The following is a 22,777-nucleotide window of genomic DNA, read 5'->3' on the forward strand; positions in this document are numbered from 1 at the left end:
TTCTAACTTTGAATGGCCGTTAAACAAATGTTTGTAAACCAAGGCCTAAAGAACTATGTAGGCGCAGTGGTTAGAATGCAATATTGCTGGCTAATTCTGCCCACAGTCTGGAGTTCGATCCTTATAGGGCTGAAAGTTGACTCAGCCTTCCATCCTTCCGAGGTGAGTAAAATGAGGACCCAAATTGTTGGGGACAATAGGCTGACTCTGTAAACCGCTTAGAGAGGGCTGTAAAAGTACTGTGAAGCGGTATATAGGTCTAAGTGTTATTGCTAAGTGCTATTTTCCCTTCTTTTAAAAAAGCAGTTGTACACGCAAGTCTGCAAAAAGAATAAGCTTAAACAGTGGTTAAAACAAAAATAAAAACCCCAAGGAATCCAGTGGGGGTTGGAGGGGTGGGGTTGAATCCAGTGGTGAAATTCAATTTTTTTTACTATCGGTTCTGTGGGCATGGCTTGGTGGGCGTGGCAGGGGAAGGATACTGCAAAATCTCCATTCCCACCCCACTCCAAGGGAAGGATACTGCAAAATCTCCATTCCCTCCCCACTCCAGGGGAAGGATACTGCAAAATCTCCATTCCCACCCCACTCCAGGGGAAGGATACTGCAAAATCTCCATTCCCACCCCACTCCAGGAGAAGGATATTGCAAAATCTCCATTCCCTCCTCACTCCAGGGGAAGGATACTGCAAAATCTCCATTCTCTCCCCACTCCAGGGAAAGGATACTGCAAAATCTCCATTCCCACCCCACTCCAGGAGAAGGATATTGCAAAATCTCCATTCCCTCCTCACTCCAGGGGAAGGATACTGCAAAATCTCCATTCCCTCCCCACTCCCAGGAAAGGATACTGCAAAATCTCCATTCCCTCCCCACTCTAGGGAAAGGATATTGCAAAATCTCCATTCCCTCCTCACTCCAGGGGAAGGATACTGCAAAATCTCCATTCCCTCCCCACTCCCAGGAAAGGATACTGCAAAATCTCCATTCCCTCCCCACTCTAGGGAAAGGATACTGCAAAATCTCCATTCCCTCCCCACTCCCGGGGAAGGATATTTCAAAATCTCCATTCCCACCCCATTCTGGGGCCAGCCAGAGGTGTTATTTGCCAAACTACTCAAAACTTCCACTACCGTTTCTCCAGAATCTGTCAGAATCTGCTGGATTTCACCCCTGGTTGAGTCTTACCATCATCAGTTACATCACTGTCATCACCATATTCATCAGCTTCGCCATCAGGGAAACGGTCCCGCTTGATGACAACTTTCGACATCCTTGGGAACTTCCTCTCCACCCAGCCCCTGACAAGAAGCTGTCTTCGGATGATGGGGTACGGGCCATGGACCATGAAGATCTTCCGTTGCTATGAGTTGGCAGGAGAATTAGAGGATGAGCTACTTGGCACTGCAGGAGGAAGACTGACCAACAAAGGAAAGTTTTCAATGGCAGAATAAGAGAGTTGGAAGGGACCTTGGAGGTCTTCTAGTCCAACCACCTGCTCAAGCAGGAAACCCTATACCAGGGGTCCCGCTGGGCCGTTACCCACTATTGGGCCATGGCTTTTTTGCAACGGGCCTGCACAAGTGGCAGGCTGGCGTGCATGCGCAGCTCGACTTATGCGAATGGCGGGCCTGGCTCCCCTCTTCCTCTCTCCCACCGGGCTACCATGCCGCAAAGGTTGGGGATCACTGCCCTATACCATTTCAGACAAATGGCTGTCCATTCTCTTCTTAAAAACCTCCAGTGTGGGAGCACCCACAACTTCTGGAAGGAAGCCATTCCACTGCTTAATTGTTCTCACTGTCAGGAAATTTATCCTTAGTTCTATCTTAGGTTGCTTCTCTCCTTGATTAGCTTCCACCCACTGCTTCTAGTCCCGCCTTCTGGTGCTTTGGAAGATAGGCTGACTCCTTCTTCTTTGTGGCAGCCCCTGAGATATTGGAACACTGGTATCTTGTCACTCCTGATCGTTTTTTTCATTAAACTGGACATACACAATTCCTGCCTACGTTCCTCACATGTTTTAGCCTCCCCTAATCATCTCTGTTGCTGTTCTCTGCACACTGAGGTTGATCTAGGGAAGGGGACCTAAGGAGACAAATTCAGTCGATGTCATTACCTTGATGGCTCTCTCCACATACTGTCTGGCTTGCTTGAGGCGATCTGGATTGAAAGAAAAGGTGACATTGATGCTGCGTTGTGTGCACCCATCTATCAGTGGAGCTGTATATCCTAGGAAGGGGTGGGAGAAAGAAACAAAATTTGATTTCCTAGCTTCATAACTCCCAAACTCATTTCATGCTATGGGGCTAGTATCAGTTTTGACACTTGAGCTGCTGATTGTTACTGCCATATAGTTCCATGTTGTCCCACGCATTGTTTATCATTTATGTACAACAAAACCACAGGAGAGGTTATCTGGAATTTGGGGTGATATCAGGGGTAGATTCAGCCGGTTCAGACGGTTTGGGCGAACTAATAGCTCTGACGATCAGGTGGACCTGCCCCTGTGCTTTACTTATCTACCCATATTTTTCTGAGTATAGGATGCAGCAGAGTATAAGACGCACCAAGATTTTGAAGAGATAAATTTTAAAAAAAGTTTTCCCACTCTGCAGTCCTCCCAAACCCTCTGCATGCCTCATTTTTTGTACAAAAACAGGCATGCAGAGAGTTTGAGAGGCCTGCAAAGTGCTCATGGGGGCTGGGGGGGGGAATGAGCAAAACACAGGGCATGCATAAGCTTTGGGAGGCTTGTAGCATGCTCCTGGGGGCTGGGGGGGCACAAATGAGCAAAAATTGTCTCTTTTTTTGCTCGTTTTTGCCCTCCCCAGCCCCCAGGAGCACTCTACAAGCCTCCCAAACCCTTTGCATTTTTGTGAAGGGGGCAGGGTTTCGGGAGGCCAAAAATATTGTATTGAGTGTATAAGATGCACCCAGACTTTTACCCCCTTTTTTGGGGAGGGAAAGGTGTGTCTTATACTCCAAAAAATACGGTATATCCTCTCAGCTGTGTAACTCCCCAGAAATAACGTGGAAGGTAAGTTTTGTTAAAACTGCGCATGCGAAACATGCGATCACCGAACCGGTTATTAAACTGGCAGGATCCCATCACTGGGTGATATCAGGATGCTGCTGACATTCAATTAAGGAAGTTACTAACCAATGAAGGAAGCAATTAGAACCCTATGAACTGGATAGTGAGATGGATCAAAACAAGGACAAAGTAATATAAAAGCATTTCAGTTTCACAGGATACTCCATTGTATATTTTAAAGATTGGATTGTTTTTTTAAAGGAGATATTGGAAGAGAATGGTATAGGAGCTCCTGCTTGGGCAGGGGGTTGGACTAGAAGACCTCCAAGGTCCCTCCCAACTTTGTTATTCTGTATTCTGTAAAGTTGCCCTTTTGGAAAAAAGAAACTTTACCAGTATAATTAAGCAAGAGATTGCTCAACGCATATATGTCAAAAGCTTTAGGCCAATCTACCAACTCTTAGATTAAACAACTTAATCTGAAGCCATATTCCCTTTGCTTTGCTTCTTAGTTGTCATATATATGGGGGGAGAGGGGACCAATGGAGTGTGAAATGTTTTCTTCTAATGTGCCAGACATAACAGTGATACGGCTGGTGGGAACCAAGGTCATCTCAAAGAGGATTTGTAACAGCCGGAGGGAGCAGCTGAGAAGCCCGCCCCTTACCTGGTTGGTCAATGTGATCTGTGGCACTGGGGGGGAGGGATGTCTATTCTTCTAATTATACCAAGTCACAGGAAATATTTAGAGTTGGATTCACACCTGAATGTGCCAATATGATGTACCCAATAAAGGAGCTCTTTGAGAAAAGCTACAGCCTCAGAGTCTTCAATTGATTGGAACCATTACTCGGAACCAAGACATTATCTCAGAAGGGTCTCAACAAACATAATGGATCTTCACCACATTGCAATTGTTTATTGATACTGTGCAGGTAGTTCGGAGTTAACATTAGTAATTGGGACAGGGACCTCCATCGCCAAATGGAGTGTTTGTAAAACCAGTTCCAGTGGCGGTTGTTAAGCAAATCCTTTGTGTGCTTGTTAGGCATGACATCATGCGATTGGCAATTGTGATCTCTGTGCTTGTTGGATTGGTGACAAAGGGTCACATGATTGTAGGAGCTGTGATCATTATACTTGTGAGCTTACAATCATGTGACTACAGGTAGCTGTGACCACAAGTGAGCCCAAAGTTTATGTTGCTAAGTGAGAAATGTGTTAAGTGGATTTTGCCCCATTTTACGACTTTTCTTGCCACAGTTGTTAGGTGAATTACTGCAGTTGTTAAATTAGTAACACGGTTGTTAAGTGACTCTGGTTTCCTCATTGATTTGGCTTGTCTGAATGTTTGCAAAAGGGGATCATATGACCCCGGAGCACTCAACCGTCATAAATGCGAGTCAGTTGTCAAGCATCCAAAAATGTAAGTCTTGTGACCTTGGAGATGCTGCAATGGTCATAAGTATGAAAAATAGTCATAAGTTACTTTTTTCCAGTGCTGTTGTAACTTCGAACGGCCACTAAGAGAAATGTTATAAGTCAAGGACGACCTGTGTAGGCTTTCTGCAATGGCCTCATTTATGAGGACCCATCATGTCATCTTACTCAGTGCTGCTTTAACTTTGAATTAACCAAGGACTAACTGCATTGTAATCTGTCTCACATGTAATCTATTTGCCTAACCACCTTGTTTTCTCTCTATCTCATTTAAATTCTGCATCACTTAGTCCAGGGCAGGGATGAAATTCAAACTTTTTTACTACCGGTTCTGTGGGTGTGGCTTGATGGGCGTGGCGGGTGAAGGATACTGCAAAATCCCCATTCCCTCCCCACTCTGGGGCCAGCCAGAAATGGTATTTGCCGGTTCTCTGAACTGTTCAAAATTTCCGCTACCGGTTCTCCAGAACCTGTCAGAACCTGCTGAATTTCACCCCTGGTCCAGGGGTGTGAATCTCTAGGCCTGAGGGCCAGATCAGCCCATGGAGTACTGAGATCTCACCAGCGGGGCTGCCCTGAAAACAAGGACTGGCCCACGGGGCCTTGGAGCTTGGGAGGGAAAACAGAGCTCTGGAGTCTGTTTTCGCTGGCAGAGGATCGCTGGCAGAGCTTTACACTGGCAAAGTGTTTCAGGAGGTCATTGTAGGCGAAAACAGAGCACGGGGGGCTGTTTTTGCTGGCAGAGCACTCAGGCCCTAACATGAGTGACATTGAGCTGGCCACCCCCACCCTGGCCACCCCTACCCCAGTCCCCCAAGGTCAAACGCAACTCTCAATGTGGCTCTCAATGAAATCGAGTCTGACACTTCTGACGTAGCCCATTCTATACATTTGATGAAACAAACTACAGCTCACCAAAGCTTATGCTTTTTAAACAAACTTTTGAGAGTCTAAGAAGAAGATACCAAAACGTCGGGTGATTATGTATTTAACCCCAAGATCAAAAGCAACCTGCTTTCGGCAACCATTTGTGCGAAAAACAGGCAGAAGCCAGTGTTTTTACTCCCCCTCTGATAGAAAAATAGAATGCAGAGCTAGGGTGAGTCATGGATTTAATTCAAGAGAATTCTCCTGGTGTTCTTAATCAGAATGTGGTGACTCACGTAGAGAAAGAACAGCCTAAAACTTTAAAGCTTTTCCTAAGGGCACCAGCTTCTAGCATCTTTGGCCTTTTCCTAACCCAGGCATTACTCCTGAATGGAGCCTCACACACCTGCAGTTTGCATTGCTCATACTAAATAGGATCTGGCCACTTACCTTCTGACTTGTATCTGCTAATATGTGATGCAATTGACGACTGGCGCATACATTCGACACTGCAGGAGACATCTCCATCCGGCTTTAATCTACTAACTGAACTCATTTAGATAAATATTTTTTTAAAGGTAAATGTTTGCATGGAACAAAGAATGTTTCTACTGCACACATATATATATAAAAGAAGGCCTTGAGCCATTCCACTTCCTGTGGTAATTAAAAAAAACTGAACCAAAATATAGATGTCCCAAAGAATCTTTGTTACTGTTCTGAAACAAACAAATTCAAATTAGGATTTTAAAACAAAAAAATTCCCCAAAGGTACCCAGCCCATGTACAGCATTTTTAATAATATATGATTTGGGGGATTTAGGGGTTTATTGTTTGTTTTTTTGCTGTACCCCACTCAAAGTCACTTTGTTTGAAGGCCATATCACATTTCCCCTCTTTCTTGTTGTTGTGGAGAGAGAGAAAAATGGAAGGATTTTCTTAAGGAGGCTGCTTCAAGGTCCTTGAGAAAAAAGCAAGGTAAGAATCTAGCAAACCAATACATATACCAATCAATATATCTTAATTTAAGTTGGAGAAGCTGCTCTCTCACCTCCTCTTCTAAGTCTTTTTCTCCCTTCTGTGTCATTATCTCCTTCTCCTTTACACTTCAGGCCGGCCTGCAAGAAATCAAATTTATGTATTAATTTTTTGTTTATCCAAAGTTCTCTGGATAGATTGGAAAACAATTTTTAAAAATTGAAAATCCCTAAAAACATTTTTAAAACAATCCCAAAATATATAGAACATTGAAGTCATTCAAACACGGTATAATTAATAGAACAGAAAAAAATTAAAATAAAATTCACTATTCCGGTGTAGAATGAACAATTAACATTAAAAAGGTAAAATAATCCTGTGGATTTTACTCTGCTAGTTCTCCCTGGCTATAGGGGGAGATGCTCATCTCCATTTCAAGGCCATTCAGACAGTGCTGTCCAAAGAATTTCTTGTGGTCATATGGCTAGCATGACATCTTCGGGCACTGTTACCTTCCCACCAAAGTGGTACTTATTTATCTACATGCATTTGCATGCTTTCAAACTGGCAGCAGCTGAGGCAAGGATGGGAGCTCACCCCATCGTGTGGTGTCCAGGTCTCGAACCTGGGCTGCCGATTTTCCAGCTGATAAGCCAATCGTCTTAACCTTTGAGCTGTCGCACCGCCTCATTTAACATCAAACAGGGCACAAAATGACAGAAATGTTGATAAGGAGCAGAAGGTCTGACTGGTTTTGAAATACGTTACAATTGGGTCCTAGTTGGGGGAGTCCCTTGAGAGAATTTTCCATGAAAGGAATCTCTCCTTACAGTCCTCAGCCTCACTTTCCAAACATCAAAAATGACACCAGAGCCCAGGCGGCAGAGGTGGTATTCAGCAGGTTCTGGAGAACCAGTAGCAGAAATTTTGAATAGTTCGGAGAACCGGTAAATACCACCTCTGACTGCCCCCCCACCCTCCCATCTATTCTCTGCCTCCTGAGTCCCAGCTGGGGATTTTGCAGTATCCTTCCCCTTACGTAAAGTGATTCAGTTAACAACTGTAAGAAAGAAAGGCAAGAAAGGTTGTAACATGGGACAAAGCTCACACAACAAGTTTCTCACTTAACATACATTTTGGGCCAGGTGGTAAGTTGAGGACTACCTTTCGTTTTTCTTCCAACCTGTTAACACTGGGAGGGAAGCAGCTTTCAATCAATGAGAATACAGGGAAAGAGTCTGGAAACAGAATTTGGTGGACAAATTTAAAATGGAGTCCTTAACCATGTTCTCCTTGCGGGCATTCACCAAAGTTGCTAAATCTACCAATTTGGTAGATTTAAAGTAAAGTAAAATTAAAAGGGCTTTCTGCTAGTGATAACTGAAGAAACAAAAGTTATGCTAACAGGTGAGGCTACAATTGTGACATAGAACATTTGAGGCTTGTTTATGTTCCTGACTGAGTGGAAACCTGGCGGCAACAGCAAATGTGTTGTGGTGTTTGAATAAAAAGAAGGATTGGAGCAATGAAAAACAATATCTGGTCATAAGAGGGGATGAAACTATATGAGACCGCAGGAGGCACTATAATAAGAATTGTGGGAGGAAACAGACAAGGAAGAGATCTAGCGTAAGACAAAGAAGGGATGATAAGGACAATCACAACAAGATGCAGAAGATTTGGACTTCTGACATTAGAACAGCTTTGATGCCTTTGCAGAAGGAAAAGGCTTCAAGCATTTAAATGGAAAATGAAAAATGAAAGAAATTGCCGAGGAAGTAAAAAATGAGTAGTCCTTGAAGATTAGAGGGGAGGCAGCTGTGTCAAATAAATAGAAGAATCACTGTTCCTATTAAATCACTATTATGAAACACAAACATGTGCTGACTGAACACATAAATTCATGATATTTGCTGTCTGCAAGAAACATGGATTCAAGAGGTACATCAAAAGCCAGCTATTCTCACTTAACTTCAGGGGTTCAAACTACGTATGGAAACTCATGTGATCACAGGCAAACAGCATGGTTATAAGGCTAGTCTATTACCAAAACAAGGGAAAGAGGAAAACCATTTCTTCCATTCTAAAAAGAGTGGCTTTTCTCCAGAGGTGGTATTCAGTAGGTTCTGACAGATTCTGGAGAACCGGTAGCGGAAATTTTGAGTAGTTCAGGAACCGGCAAATACCACCTCTGGCTGGCCCCAGAGTGGGGAGGGAATGGGGATTTTGCAATATCCTTCCCCTGCCATGCCCACCAAGCCACGCCCACAGTACAGGTAGTAAAAAAAAAAATGAATTTTACCACCCCATTAACCATGAAGGCAGGAAAAAAAGACGTAATAAACAACAACCATGTACTGGTTTTGTTATCAATTGTCTTGTGCTTAATACATGGCAGCTACTATCATAATGGCTTCATTTGTTTTTCTACAATAAATTTACTTATCAGACTTTTTGTGCTCTTCAATGCTTGTTCTTGCAGTTCCTTGTCTAGTCAGACAAATGTACTTGGACACAATGAACAATTGAACTACTATGGGTATATTCAAACTATCTGCACCTTTGTTCTGCAAGAAGGCAATCAATTGTTTTTCTTAGCTTCATTCTTCTTTGCTTTAGATGCTGTCTAACCAAACTATGAGTCTTCTGCTGAATGGGAGTCTAGGACATGGGCTGTGATTTATTGTCATTTCATGGCTGGGAAAAAGTGACATATGTGATAAAGCAATTTCCCAAACTAGCAAGAGCTGTTCTAATTACATCACAATGCTGTTTGCAGACACAAACATGGTATTCTCAGCCTCCTTTCAGATTATAAAATAGGAATAGCAAAGAAAAGAAGAAGAAAATAGATAAACACTTAATTTTGGAAATGTTGTCAACAGATCAGGGACGTGCAGTCACTAGAGGCAGGGGAGGCGTGGCCTCACCAGTCATGAGGAAAAGGAAAGAATTTTAAAGAATTTTTAAAAAATAATTAAAGCCAAGGTAGTTGCTACCAGATTCACAGTGACTTGGAACAGTGCTTTGTGTTAACCATAGAAGGAGGCCAGAGAAATAGGGGCCTCCTGTGCATAAGGAATTTTTCGCCTTTTAAGAGTTAACCAAGGGTTAAAATGCGAAGAATTCCTTATGCAAAGGGAGGGAGGGAGAGAGGGAGGAAGGAGGGGGAGGGAGAAGAAAAAAAATGGGAAAACTTATTTTGCAAGGGGGAAAAATGCTGTCGCTTTAAATCGGAACTGAGCATGCCTGGCTGTGGAATTCTGGGAATTGAAGTCCACAAGTCTAAAAAGTGCCTCACCAGCCCTAAAGCTGACCGCACGTCACTGCAACAGATGGCAAGCTTCATACCACACTTGGCTGTATATCAGGGGATATCAGGGGTGGGTTTCAGGCGGTTCGCGGCGGTCTCCGCGAACCGGTTGGTCGGCGAACCCGGAAGTAAGTAACTTCCGGGAACGCCGAAGAGTCCACCCGCCCGCCCGCGTTTCTTACCCGGTTTTGACGAGTTCTGCGCTTCCACGCATGCACAGGATGCATACAGCACCTGCGCGATCCTCCAGGAGCAGCTGGAGCATCGCACAGATGCTAGTACGCATGCGTGCACTGCGCGCGTGCACGAGGACGCCGCCAGCCACCTCTGCTGTATATCTTAGCTCTCCATTTAAACCAGGGGTGGAATCCAGCAGGTTCTGACAGGTTCTGGAGAAGTAGCGGAATTTCAGTAGCAGAAATTTTGAGTCGTTCAAAGAACCGGCAGCAGAAATTTTGAGAAGTTCAGAGAATCAGCAAATGCCACCTCTAGCTGGCCCCAGAGTGGGGTGGGAATGGAGATTTTTCAGAATCCTTTCCCTGGAGTGTGGTGGGAATGGAGATTTTGCAGTATCCTTCCCCTGCCATGCCCACTAAGCCACACCCACCAAGCCACATCATGACCATCAAACCACGCCCACAGAACCGGTAGTAAAAAAAATGAATTTCACCACTGATTTAAACCCTTTTTCGGGACTTGGCTTATGGCAATAGTGTTGTGGTCCGCCAGCTGCCGGTGGAGCTGGCAGCAGATTCAGATAGTGAGGAGGTTGTGGAGGAAAATGGGCCAGTCTTGGAGTCTGGGGAAGGCTCTGATGAGGGGTCTGTGTTGGAGGCAGAGAGCGGGGTAGAGCCGTATGCCAGTTATTAGCTGCCTTCAGAGTCAGACATCAGTGAGGCAGATGAACAGCTGGAGCCTGTTCCCAGTGTGCGCATGTGCAGAGTTACCAGACGAAGGGAACAGCTAAAGAACAGGGGTCGACTTGGGAGTAAGGCCAGATGATGAATGACCCCTCCCAAAAGAAATAAAAGAGGAGCGAAAGGAGAGTAGAGTTTGCAGGAGACAATTTGTTCGCTTAATTGGTTCGTGACTCTCCGAGACTCCTTGCCACGTTTTGCAGATATTGGCCTGGCAACTCTCCAAGCCAGATAAGGTCTGTGACTGTGAATTCTCCCTTGAAAGACTTTGTTGGATGTGAATGAGCAAAATTCACAGTAAATTAATAAAAGGGTTTTTTGTCGGGACCAGGAGTTTGCTGCATGCTCTTGAGAAGTCTAGGTCAGAACAAATAACACTTGGACTTATATACCACTTCATAGTGCTTTACAGGCCTCTCTAAGCAGTTTACAGAATCAACATATTACCCCAATCTGGGTCCTCATTTTACTGACATCGGAAGGATGGAAGGCTGGTCAAACTTGAACTCCTGGTTGTAAGCAGTGAGTTAGCCTGCAATACAGCAGTCTAACCACTATGCCACCACGGCTCCTTATCAGTAGAATGCTCCATTAGCAGACAAAAGTGATGCCGTATATACATAAAAGACTTGCCCACTGTAGTACACAAAAATCAAAGTCTATACAGTGATACTTTGGTACTCAATTGCTTTGACCTCGTCGAATTTGCTACTCAACACATTTTGACAGGAAAATTTCATCACAGTACTTATTGTTTGTTTGGTACTCAACACACAAGCTAGAACTTATTGGTGTCAGCTGTCTTGTGACTCACTACAGTATTCCTTATGGAAATTTTTGTTTGGCACTCATTGTTTTGAGTACTCACTGTGCCTCCTTGAACAAATCAAGGATGAGTACCAAGATACCCAGGGGTGGTATTCACTTATCTTCCCTACCGTTTAGCAAATGTGACCATGCCCTCATCCACGCATGTGCTCAGCCTTCCGTGTGTGTGCTTTTGCTAAAAAAAAGGTGCCTAAATGGGATGCCATAGAGCCGGGGTTGAGTGGACGGGGCCAGCCACTAATTCTGCTACCGGTTCAGGTGAACCGGTCCAAACTGGCAGAATACCACCACTGAAGATACCATTGTATAAGCCAAGTCAAAAAGTGCTTGGTGCTCTCTGAGCGAGTTTGTTTTCTTGCAGACGTTTCATTACCCAAACTAGATAACATCATCAGTGCTAGCAGTGTCCTAGCACCCGCTAGCAAATACCACTTCTGGTTGTGCCCCAGAGTCGGGTGGGAATGGAGATTTCGCAATATCCTTCCCACAGGAGTGGGGAAGGAATGGATATTTTGCAGTATCCTTCCCCTGTCACGCCCACCAAGCCACGCCCACAGAACTGGTAGTAAAAAAAATTGAATTTTACCACTGCCTTCATGTCAACCCTGAGCTACAAATATTCTCCTTTATTAGTATCAAGCTAGGGGTTTTCCTCCTCTTTTTTCCAACTCAGTGGATGCTTAGGTGTCCTCTCTAGATGTCTACAAGAAGCATGTAATAACAGTACTCTCTGGCTTGGGAATTTCTCATTACCACCCCCCCCCCCCCAAACTTCATTCCTTACAACTGGGGAGATTTACTTTCTGAGAGCATGATTTAAATTATCTGAATGATGGCTGGACAAGATAGATTGAAGCACACATGGTCTGGTAAAAATATATCTGGCCAAATATACAGATAATTATTTCAAGAGGGCTTGAAACTGAATCCTGTGAGAGTTGAAAGAAAAACCAGAAAGAAATATCAACATTAAAGTCTAATGCACTGTAGAAGAAAGTAAGAATGTTTTTTTTTTTAAAGAGGAGACCTTTTATTTTTCTTTAAAAAAAACACAAATATGTCATTTGTCAATCATTAAAACATTGAAGTACAATTTTTTTTTTGTTGTGTGTACCCCTCCCTCCCTCCACCCCCCCACCCCCCCTCCTCCTTCCCCCCCCCCCGACTTCCCAGAACCCGTACCCGGTATGGATTTTTAACTAACACAGTCTAAAATCTATTGAGAAAAAGGAAATAAAGAAATTAATGACATTCTAGATTGACCTTAGCTTCTTCTTACTGAACTAACTTTTAACAGTTTAAATCATTTCTGATCTTAAGCATAGGAAGAAAGTAAGAATGTTGTGGTTATGAAACATTAACCACTCAATAAAAAGAAAATCAGAAAGAACATTGGAACATAAGGTTCACGGCCATTTTTTAAAAAATACGCTAATGCCTCAATTATGGCAAATAAATAAGATGAGATTGAATTCCGAGTACAAAAAGACACATGACTCATAAATGTAACTGTGACCTGTTAGGATGACTCCCATGTTTGGAACATAGCAATTGAAGTGTACAATTTGTTCAAAAGGAACAGAAGCAGTGGAAAAAGTGGGGGAGTTCCACCAATATGCTAAAAGTACAGGTAGTCCCCAACTTACGACCACAATCGAAACCAGAATATTGAACATTGATTAAAGCGGTCATTAAGTGAGATGGCCCATGTGAACGCTGCGCTCTAAGAACACAATCTCGACTCTCCCAGCTGCAGTTGTTAAGCAACTACACAGGTTGTTAAACAGAGCATGGGGATCAGGGGTGGGTTTCACCCGGCTTTACTGCTTTGCGAGTGCGAGTGCTTTGCGGGCCTGTGCGCATCGCTTGTGCGTGCACATGTGCAATTCAATTAAAATTGTTCTGCGCATACGCAGCTCAAAAAACAAGATGGCGGCACCCACGGTGGCAACTGGGGAACCGGTTCAGGGGCATGGCAGGCCTCGGTCACTGTTGGTTCCAGCAACCTAGGCCGCCATACCACTACCGATTTGGCCAAACCGGTAGGAATCCACCACTGATGGGGATGCCTCAAAAGGTGGGGAAAGCCTTGGTGGCCTCGGCCTACTCCCCACACCACCAGATCCTGGTGGTCTCATCCTGCTACAGAGCCCAGCAGCGTGCGCAAAATGCTCCATTTAACTTCGCATTGCTCTGCAGCTACTGATAGGTACACTCAACCAATGCTAGGCATGGACTTAATGTAAATGGGTGACATTCTCATAATCATATGGAAGGTTCTTGCAATTTATGCTCCCTATGGAGCCCTATAACTGGCTGAGGCCTCCTGGGCATAGTGGGGTAGGAAACATGTTCATAAGCTTCATTTCTGCACCCCCATGGAAGGATGTGAGCTCCCATCAGCCAATAGCTCTTTCAGACAGCCCCAAGAGATAAGAAGGAGTCCTTTCAGCTGTTAGCAGCAGCTTGCAATGTCTCCGCCAACTTTCCTATTAACTTTCTGGGGAAGCCGACAGAGAAGATCGCAACTGACAATCACAGGATCACGGAGTACTTGGCAACCAGTCCTAAATCTGAAGAGATTGTGAAGTACCCAAAATGCAGACATGTGACATGTGCGTGTCAGCACAATGTTTTACGGTGGCCGCAAGTGCTTTGCCAATCATAAAGCACCCTTTGCAAGGCCGTTGTAACTTAAGTGAGGACAGTAGGACAGGGATGATAGGCATGCTGCTGCGCTTATGCACGCCACTTACAGACCTCTTAGGAATGGGGTGAGGTCAACTCTAAGGTTAAGCCAAGTCTAAGGTAGACAGTCTAAGGTTAAAGTTATGGGGGTTTGGGGATGAAACCAGTCAGGTAGAGCATTCCAGGTGTTGACCACTCTGTTGCTGAAGTCGTATTTTCTGCAATCGAGTTTGGAGCGGTTTACCTTAAGTTTGTATCTATTGTGTGTTCCTGTATTTTTGCAGTTGAAGCTGAAGTAGTCATTAACAGGTAGGATATTGTATTACAAAATTGTGTGTACTATGCCCAGGTCAGACCGAAGGTGGTGTAGTTCTAGGTTGTCCAAGCCCAAAATTTCAAGCCTGGTGGTAGAAGGTATTCTGTTGTGAGCAGAGGAGTGGAGGACTCTTCTCGTGAAATATCTCTGGACTTGCTCAATTGTATTAATGTCTGATATGCAGTATGGGTTCCAGACAGATGAACTGTAGAGCCGAGGTGGCGCAGTGGTTAAATGCAGCACTGCAGGCTACTTCAGCTGACTGCAGTTCAGCAATTCGCCTGTTCAAATTTCACCGGCTCAAGGTTGACTCAGCCTTCCATCCTTCCGAGGTGGGTAAAATGAGGACCCGGATTGTTGTTGGGGGCAATATGCTGACTCTGTAAACCACTTAGAGAGGGCTGAAAGCCCTATGAAGCAGTATATAAGTCTAACTATTGCTATTGCTACTTTATTTGAGAATAGGTCTAGTGAAGGTTTTATGTGCCCTAGTTTGCAATACAATATTACCTGAGAAGAAGCTTCACAAAATTATGGTTAACAACTCTTAATGCCTTTTTGGCAATGCTGTTACAGTGAGCTCTGGCACTTAAATCATTGGAAATGAGTGCTCCAAGGTCCTTGACAGAATGAGCGTCATTCACGAGACAGCATCCGCCCAGCTTGTATTTGGTGTTCTGATTTTTTTCTAATGGTCATTGAACAACAGGGAGCAAATCTAGGTTACCTGAACACATTCAGAAATGTAAATGAGATTGCAAATACTGCAGATGGTATTTGATTAAAATAAATAGAAGAATGAATGAAAGCATTATTATTATTGCTATCTACTAATGCAGTGGTGGGTTGCAGGTGGTATGCCCCGATACGGGTGTACCGGAGCCTGCCCGGAGCACCGGGTACCGTTCTGGTACGCTGCTCAGGAGGGCCCACCTGCCTACCCGCCCTCCTTACCTGTCTTTAAACTCTTTGGTGTTTCCATGCACGGCGCGTACAGCGCCTGAGCAATGCTCCACCAAGCAGCTGAAGTGTCACGGAGGCGTCGCTGGATGGTAAGATGCATGTGTGCACTGCGCGAATGTATGTGCATACTGCACGCATTTATGTGGAGGACGCCGGGCCCTGTTGCAATCGTACCAGTTGCAACAGGATCCAGAACCCACCACTGTACTAATGCCTGTGTAACAAACAACATCCCCCACCCCGAGATTAGAATGGCCCCCCCATTCTTCCAGAAGATGCTGAAGGCCTGGGGAACCCAGAGTGGGATGGAGCCCATTAAATGGCTTATGTGATGTGTTGTCACCGGAGTGATGGGTTGGGGGCTATTATATTATTTTATTAATTTATTATTTGATTATTTTCTTTTATTGGTTTTATTTTTTTATATATATGATGATTTTATATCCCTCTGAGTCACCTTGAGTCGCCTTGTCCGAATAGGCGGCAATATAAATGTTCTAGTAAATAAATAAAAATAAGAGTAAGATGTGGAACCAAACTGCAGTTCTTTAAAAGAGCATTAAGTAATAGCCATGGAGCTCAAATCACTGAAAGTAAATTCTTTTTTAGTGTTATAGGAAAAACATTTGTATTTATAAAAGCAGCTTGACAGTAGAAATAACTTTATTTATTTTTCAAATTTGTATCGTCACCCATCTCACCAAAAATGACTCAGTATTTATTTATATATCAAATTATATCTTATATAATTATTTAGAGAGATGGCAAACTATTGTTTGCCAGATCTTTCCATGCAAAAGTAGCACCATCTGTCACTGATGCTTTCATTTAGAAATCGGCACAGAGTACTTGATGATCTACATAAATGACACCTTCAGTTCATGATATCAAAATGCTATCATCATAACATTTGGCACACACTATTTTCTCAATTCACCTGCATATTCTAGGTGCCAGATCCACCGTCTGTACAGCAACTCACAATTACCAGGTACGTCAGTCATGGCGCACTGCACAGCCACCTGGAAAGGACAAGTGACAGCTCACCGTTACAATGTGCCATCTAATTTATCCACATCACTTACCCCATATGTATCACTTAGGGTCAGCCCAATCTGCATTATAATTGAGGCAGCTACTCACTGTATTTGTCTTTGTCTGTGTGTGTCTCTTTACAAGTAGTCCTCAACTTACAGCCACAGTTAAGCCCAAAATTCAGGTTGCTAAGCAAGACAATTGAGTTTTGCCCCGCGATTTTTCTTGCTACAGTGGTTGAGTGAATCACTGCAGTTGTTAATTCAGTAACACTGTTAAGTGAATCTGGCTTCCCCATTGACTTTGTCAGAAAGTCGCAAAAGGTGATCCATATATGCAGTGGTGAAATTCAATTTTTTTTTTACTACCGGTTCTGTGGGCATGGCTTGGTAGGCGTAATGTGGCTTGGTGGGTATGGCAGGGGAAAGATACTGCAAAATCCCCATTCCCACCCCACTCTGGGGCCAGCCAGAGGTGGCATTTGCCGGTTCTACGAACTACTCAAAATTTCCGCTACCGGTCCTCCAGAACCTGCTGGATTTCACCCCTGCATATATGACCATGGGAAACCACAACCGTCATAAATATGAATCAGTTACCGAGTGTCTGAATTTTGATCATGTTTGCTGCAACAGTCGTAAGTGTGAAAAACGGTCTTAAGTCACTTTTTCAGTGCCGTTGTAACTTTGAACAGTCACTAAACGAACTGTTGTAAATCAAGGATTAATTGTGCCCTCAAGCCAGTTTTTGACTCTTGGTAGCTACCTGAGCTAGTCCCTGCAGTTTTCTTGGCAAGGTTTTCTAGAAGGGGTTTGCCATTGTTTTCTTCTTCTTTAACAGTGGCTGAGAGAGAAAGTGGCTGGCTAAAAGTCACCCACCTGGCTTTCATGCCTAAAGCAGCACTAGAACTCACAATCTCCCAGTGGTTGGCCCAAACACATCCAACTGACTTCGTGCCTAAGGCAAGATTAGAAGTCACAGTCTCCTGGTTTCTAGCTTGAATTATTAGAATAGAATAACAGAGTTGGAAGAACCTTGGAAGTCTTCTAGTCTAGGGGTCACCAACCTTTCGGACCTCAGGGACCACTAAATTCATAATTTTAAATCCCGCAGACCACTAATATGATCTGGGCGGGTGGGTGTGGCTAGGTGATCATGTGACTGGGTGGGTGTGGCCAACTCGATGTCGCTCACATCAAGGTGCGCCTCACCTGACTCTACTCGCCCCTCCCCTCCCAGCCACTCCTCCCCTCCCCTCCCAGGCCCCAATAGGAAGCAGTTGCGGGAGCTAAGCAGCCATGAGAAAGAGTTAGAAAACAGCTCAGTTCAAATTGTATCTGACCAGGAAGGAGGCTCAGCAGAAGCACATCACTGAGGACTATGAGCATAGGCTTGTCAAGCAGAGGGAAAACCTGTGGGAGTGCCAGACCAGGTACCAGCGCCTGGAGGCTCAGCAGGCTGGGATGGTCAGCCAGTTCCAGGCCAGGATGCAGTCCCACTGGAACAAGGCCCTCCGCCTCTTCGCCACCAGTGGCCCTTCCCTCCAGCCTTCGCCCAAAGCCTTGTACCAGGAGGCTGAAGCAGACCCCAAGTCAGAATTTCTCCCCCTCTCTGACCCACACAGTACAATATAAATATGCAAATAATTTTTCTGTGGACCACCAAAATTTTCTCTTAGACCACCAGTGGTCCACAGTCCACAAGTTGGTGACCTCTGTTCTAGTTCAACTAATGTTGAAGAAACCCTATACCATTTCGGACAAATGTTTATCCAATCTCTTCTTCAAAACTTCCAGTGTTGAAGCATTTAAAACTATTAAACGGTTGTGAACCAGAGCTCAATAAAAGAGTATTTTTTGAAAAAGCCCTTGTTGGAAAGCAACACACTTTTAGGCCCAAGGATATTTATACTATTCCTGCAGAGAACATGGAGGGATCTATTCGGCTGCCATTGAGGTGCAGTGATTAGAAAGCTGGACTGAGATCAAGTAAACCAAGATTCAGGTTTCAAATTAACCACAGAACCCAATGGACGACTTTGAGCCAATCACTGCCACTCAATCTAACCAACCTTTACAAGGTTTTTGTGAGCAAAACTGAGGGGTGATTTTTTATTACACCACCTCGAACTTCTAAAAAAAAAGAGAGAGATACACACATACCAGAAATTAACACACCCACAGCCATTGACAGATTGTCAAAAGCTTTGCACCAGTGCCCCAACTGAACTCATTGTATTTGCTGCGTTGGATTTATTAACACCCTTTTTTCAGGATTTTTTCCTTTTCAGAGTAATCCCAGCTGCCACAGTAATCACAAGAGAGCCAGAGGGCAGTTTGCAAATCAATTTGATTTAGAAATGAAGCACTCCTTAATTGTCCCAGTGTGCACAACTACCAGTGTGTACTCTGCACTTCCTCATTCCAATGCATTCCCGCCCACCACAGCTATTTGATTATTATCCAGTCTCTTCCACCACCACCACCACCCTCCAAAATGGAAACCACCTCCATAACTGGGAATTTTACCCAACTTTAAACTATTCACATAACAAATAAGGCACCACATTCCCACTAAAGCCCAGTTCCTTTCGTGCATGAAACCACGCCTTTGAACCGGGATTCAAACCCCAACCATCTGCATTGATGACCGAGGGGAAGAGTGCCTCTGAGCATGTACCAAGGGCACTTCTCTCGCCGCCAAAGGGGAGATGGAAGGGAGGGAGAATAGATCTCTCTAGCGCAGGTTGGGACCTTCTGGCTTTCCAAGTGTCCCGGGTCCTTCGCCAGCGTCGCGCGCCTCGTCACCCCTCCTACGCCCACCCCGCCAAGGCTGGAGAACTGCAGTACGAACCGGGACGGGATTCCGAAGCTGACTCTCCCTTTCCCGCCGATGCGGGTCCGGATGGCTCCTTCCCCATAGATAACTCCCAGGAGGCTGTTTGGAGTTTCTATGGAAACTAAGAGCGCCCGGGCAGATGCCGCTGGGCGGGGAGGAGGCTTTGCCCTCTCCTCATTTAATTGGTTTATTTATTTATTATTAGGATTGAAGGGGTGATGCATTCCGGTACACCGGAAAGTCATTGCGATGAATGAAGAGGGTTGAGGAGAAATAGCACATTTCATAACTAGCACCTCTCAAATACTCACACACACACACAAACACACACACTGTCTGTCACTCTTTCTATTCCTCTCTCTCTCTCTCTTTTGCTCTCTATCACTGTCTCTCTTGTTCTCTTTCTCTCTGTCTTTCTGTCTCTTTCTATTTCTCTGTCTCTCTTTTGCTCTCTCTTTCTCTCTTTCTGTCTTTCTCTCACACAGAGAGAATCTGTCTCTCTCTCACACACACACACAGAGACGTGGTGATGCCCCTCTTTTGTCACCCCTTACCCTCTTCCAGATCTATCAGTGGCACTTTAGAAAATGTGGGGAAGCCCCCCTTTTAAGGGTCCTGCCCTTTTCTCACACAGATGCTTCCCATCTCCTGCCTGCTCCTTTTGGTGACTGTTTTTTAATACTATATTTGGGTGAAATGTGCAGAAAAGGAAAAGGGGAGAGCAGGCCCATTCCAGGGTGACCACGTTTGGTGAGATGGGTGATGGGAGGATCCTGGAAACAACCTGACATGCCTGGGAGCAGAAGCATGTGGAGGAAATAAAACTAGAGGGAGATGTCCCGTGTGTGTGTGTGTGTGTGTGTGTGTGTGTGTGTGTGTGTGTGTGTGTGTGTGTGTGTGTGTTTTGCAGGCAACAAGGTGAAATGATGGATGGTTGGGTGGGTTTGACTTTATGTGATCTGGTTGTCCGAAAGGTGCTTTTTCAAGAGGCAACTGGATTTTCTGGTTTATCTTTGAAGACCTGTCACTTCTCAACCAAGAAGCTTCTTCAACTCTGACTGGATGGTGGGGATGGAAATCCATCCACCTAGTTGAATGCCAACTAAGAAAAAGGTTGCTGTGGGACGCCCCCCATCCCAAAGGATGATATATTTTGGGGAATATTAAAAGAGGCAGAATATTATATTTCCCCAAAGGAGAAATGGGGAAAAGTAAAGCTTTTAAAGACAGAAAACAGCCCCCAGCAAATGCCTGAAGTCTTTAGATGGATATTTTGTGCCCATTAAGAAAGACTGGGCAAGTCTATTCACAATCAAAACACCTTCAGCTCCAAGTAACGGGATTAAGAATTTATCAAAAGACACAAGCCCCTTCATTGCACAATCCCCAGAACAGTTCAAACTTCAAAGTCACAGAAACCTATAAAGATCCATCCACTCATTCAACCATTTTATCAGCTGTCCCAGAAACACATGCTTGTAAGTGAATTCTGCTCATCAATAAACTTTCTTTCTTAAGCAGCCTCATGTTTTATTCCCAGTTTGGAACTGGAACTGGATTTTCTTTCTACACCACATTCTATCACAGAATAGTCCAATAAGTCCACCTTCTCCCTTTATTTGTGTGTGCACACAGATTTTTTTTTTTTTAAAAAAACCCTGATATTCCTGCAAGTTTTTCTGGTAAAATATGAAAATTTTTCAAACTAACCGAGTTCCTTTGTTGATTGGATGCCGCTGTAAGCCGTTCTCGTGCTTCATGAGGGTAGTATTTTAAAACATTAACATCCCAAAAGTGAGCTTGCTAGCATTTCCCTAACATGCTGCTCATCCGGTTACCTTGCTGGCTTGGATGAATCATTTCACATTTCTGTCTTGAATTGTGATCAAAGCTAAGCAAGCAGAAAAGGATGTTCAGATCCAGAGCATATGCAGCTCAAATGGGATTCTAGTGAGACTGTATATGGCTCATTAACAAACAAGTCCCTTAAGCTTGAGGCCTACCTTTAAAGAGGAAGAAAGGTATTGTTGAGTCAACTGCATGGAACTTACAGAGTGTTCAGGGTATCTTAGCTATGACATCAGAAGACACCAGAACCATTTCACGGGCCAAACTTCCATGTCTTTCTCTTGGGGCTTCTGCTTCCCGACCCATTAATCCAAAACTGAGGAGACGTATGCTATATTTATTCCAAAAGACGGGAACAATGCCTCTATTTTGGTATTATCGTCCATGGATTTATAGAAGGGGCACTACTAGACTGGGCACTGTTGATGGGGAAACCTACTGGAACCAGACCCAGCTCGGTAAAGTAAACTGGGAATACCTCAGCCGTGACTTCTTATATTCAGCCAGGCACCCAATAAGATTGCAAGGAGCGTGAGGTAAGAGGCTTTGCGTGTAATACCCGGTGGCAACAAGTTGTAAATATGACATACAATGATCTAGACCACGGGTGTCAAACTCGCAGCGTCACATTGCTGCCGCGTGACGTATCCCCCCTTGGCGGAGCTGGGGTGGGCGTGGCCTACGTGTGACGCATCCGGCCCCTGGGCTACCAGTTTGACACCCCTGATCTAGACCATGGATGGAGAACCTGTCATTGCATAAATGTTGCTGGCAGTTCCTAGAATTCCTCAAGATTGACCATGCCGACTAGGACAGACATTTGAAATAAATTTCCTCCCGATTTAGATTTCTCTTAGAAGGTAAACAACACACACACAAACACACAATATATGTAATGCATGAATTTTGCCAGCAGTGCATCAGATCAAAACAATCCTCATCTTTTAACACTGATTACAGTGTATCAATCTCTAAACTGCAATAGCAGCTGATCAAGGCTACTTTTTCATGTAAAAAAAGGGAATATCATTCATTTTATAATTTGTCAAGACAACAGAGGCCTTTGTGTGGGGGAATAGTGTTGGAGAGACTAGTTTGAAGGCAAAGTTTGTTGATTTTTAGTTGTAACTTTTCAAGAATGAGGTGGGGAAGGGATCATCTACTTGCTATTCAATGCTTTACCAGTGACTTTTAAGTTATTTCATTGTTTACAACTTTCTAAATAACAATGCCTTGATCTTATTCAGATAAAAGATAACATGCTATTGGAACCATACCATTAAGTATCACTGCAAGCCAGTAGGAAGATAAAACTCTGTGTTTCTAAATATTAGGAAAAGGTATAGCAAAGCCCATTTGTTAAAATAATTCTTATTTCAAACATAGGCACTCACAAATAGATCATCTCATGTCTTTTTTTAATAGGAATAGGGGCACACATTTATAATGTATTAACAGTGAAAAAGTCTATGGAACTGATTTGGTTTCTCTGAGCAATGCAAAAAGAAAAGAATAAACTATGAAGATGCCAACATTATTCTGCATTCCTCCCTTTGTGGCCTATTGGGTCGTTGTGATGTAAACAGAAATTCAAAACCCTTCCCAGACAGCTTGGCAAGATGGAAATGGCTTTGGAGAGTCCCAATCATCCAGGTCATGATTGTCCCAAAGATACTCCTCCAAAAATGCAATGGCTTTCTTTGAAAACG

The 22,777-nt window shown here is 44.1% G+C and overlaps 1 protein-coding gene across 1 annotated transcript in view; it reads right to left on the reverse strand.

Moving 5' to 3' along the window:
* LOC116505000 (tubulin monoglycylase TTLL3-like) overlaps positions 1-19,316 on the reverse strand; it is a 47,765-nt gene extending 28,449 nt beyond the window's left edge. The window contains exons 1-5 of the mRNA XM_032212291.1: positions 19,236-19,316; positions 16,285-16,369; positions 5,795-6,462; positions 2,120-2,163; positions 1,189-1,363 (exon numbers count right to left, since the gene is read on the reverse strand). Coding sequence (XP_032068182.1) covers positions 1,189-1,363; positions 2,120-2,163; positions 5,795-5,900 — 325 coding nt within the window. The 5' untranslated portion in view covers positions 5,901-6,462; positions 16,285-16,369; positions 19,236-19,316. The remainder of the gene's footprint in view (positions 1-1,188; positions 1,364-2,119; positions 2,164-5,794; positions 6,463-16,284; positions 16,370-19,235) is intronic.
* Between the last annotated feature and the right edge of the window lie 3,461 nt (positions 19,317-22,777).

This window comes from Thamnophis elegans, chromosome 2 (genome assembly GCF_009769535.1).
Source record: "Thamnophis elegans isolate rThaEle1 chromosome 2, rThaEle1.pri, whole genome shotgun sequence".
In the NCBI taxonomy this organism is placed as follows: domain Eukaryota; kingdom Metazoa; phylum Chordata; class Lepidosauria; order Squamata; family Colubridae; genus Thamnophis; species Thamnophis elegans.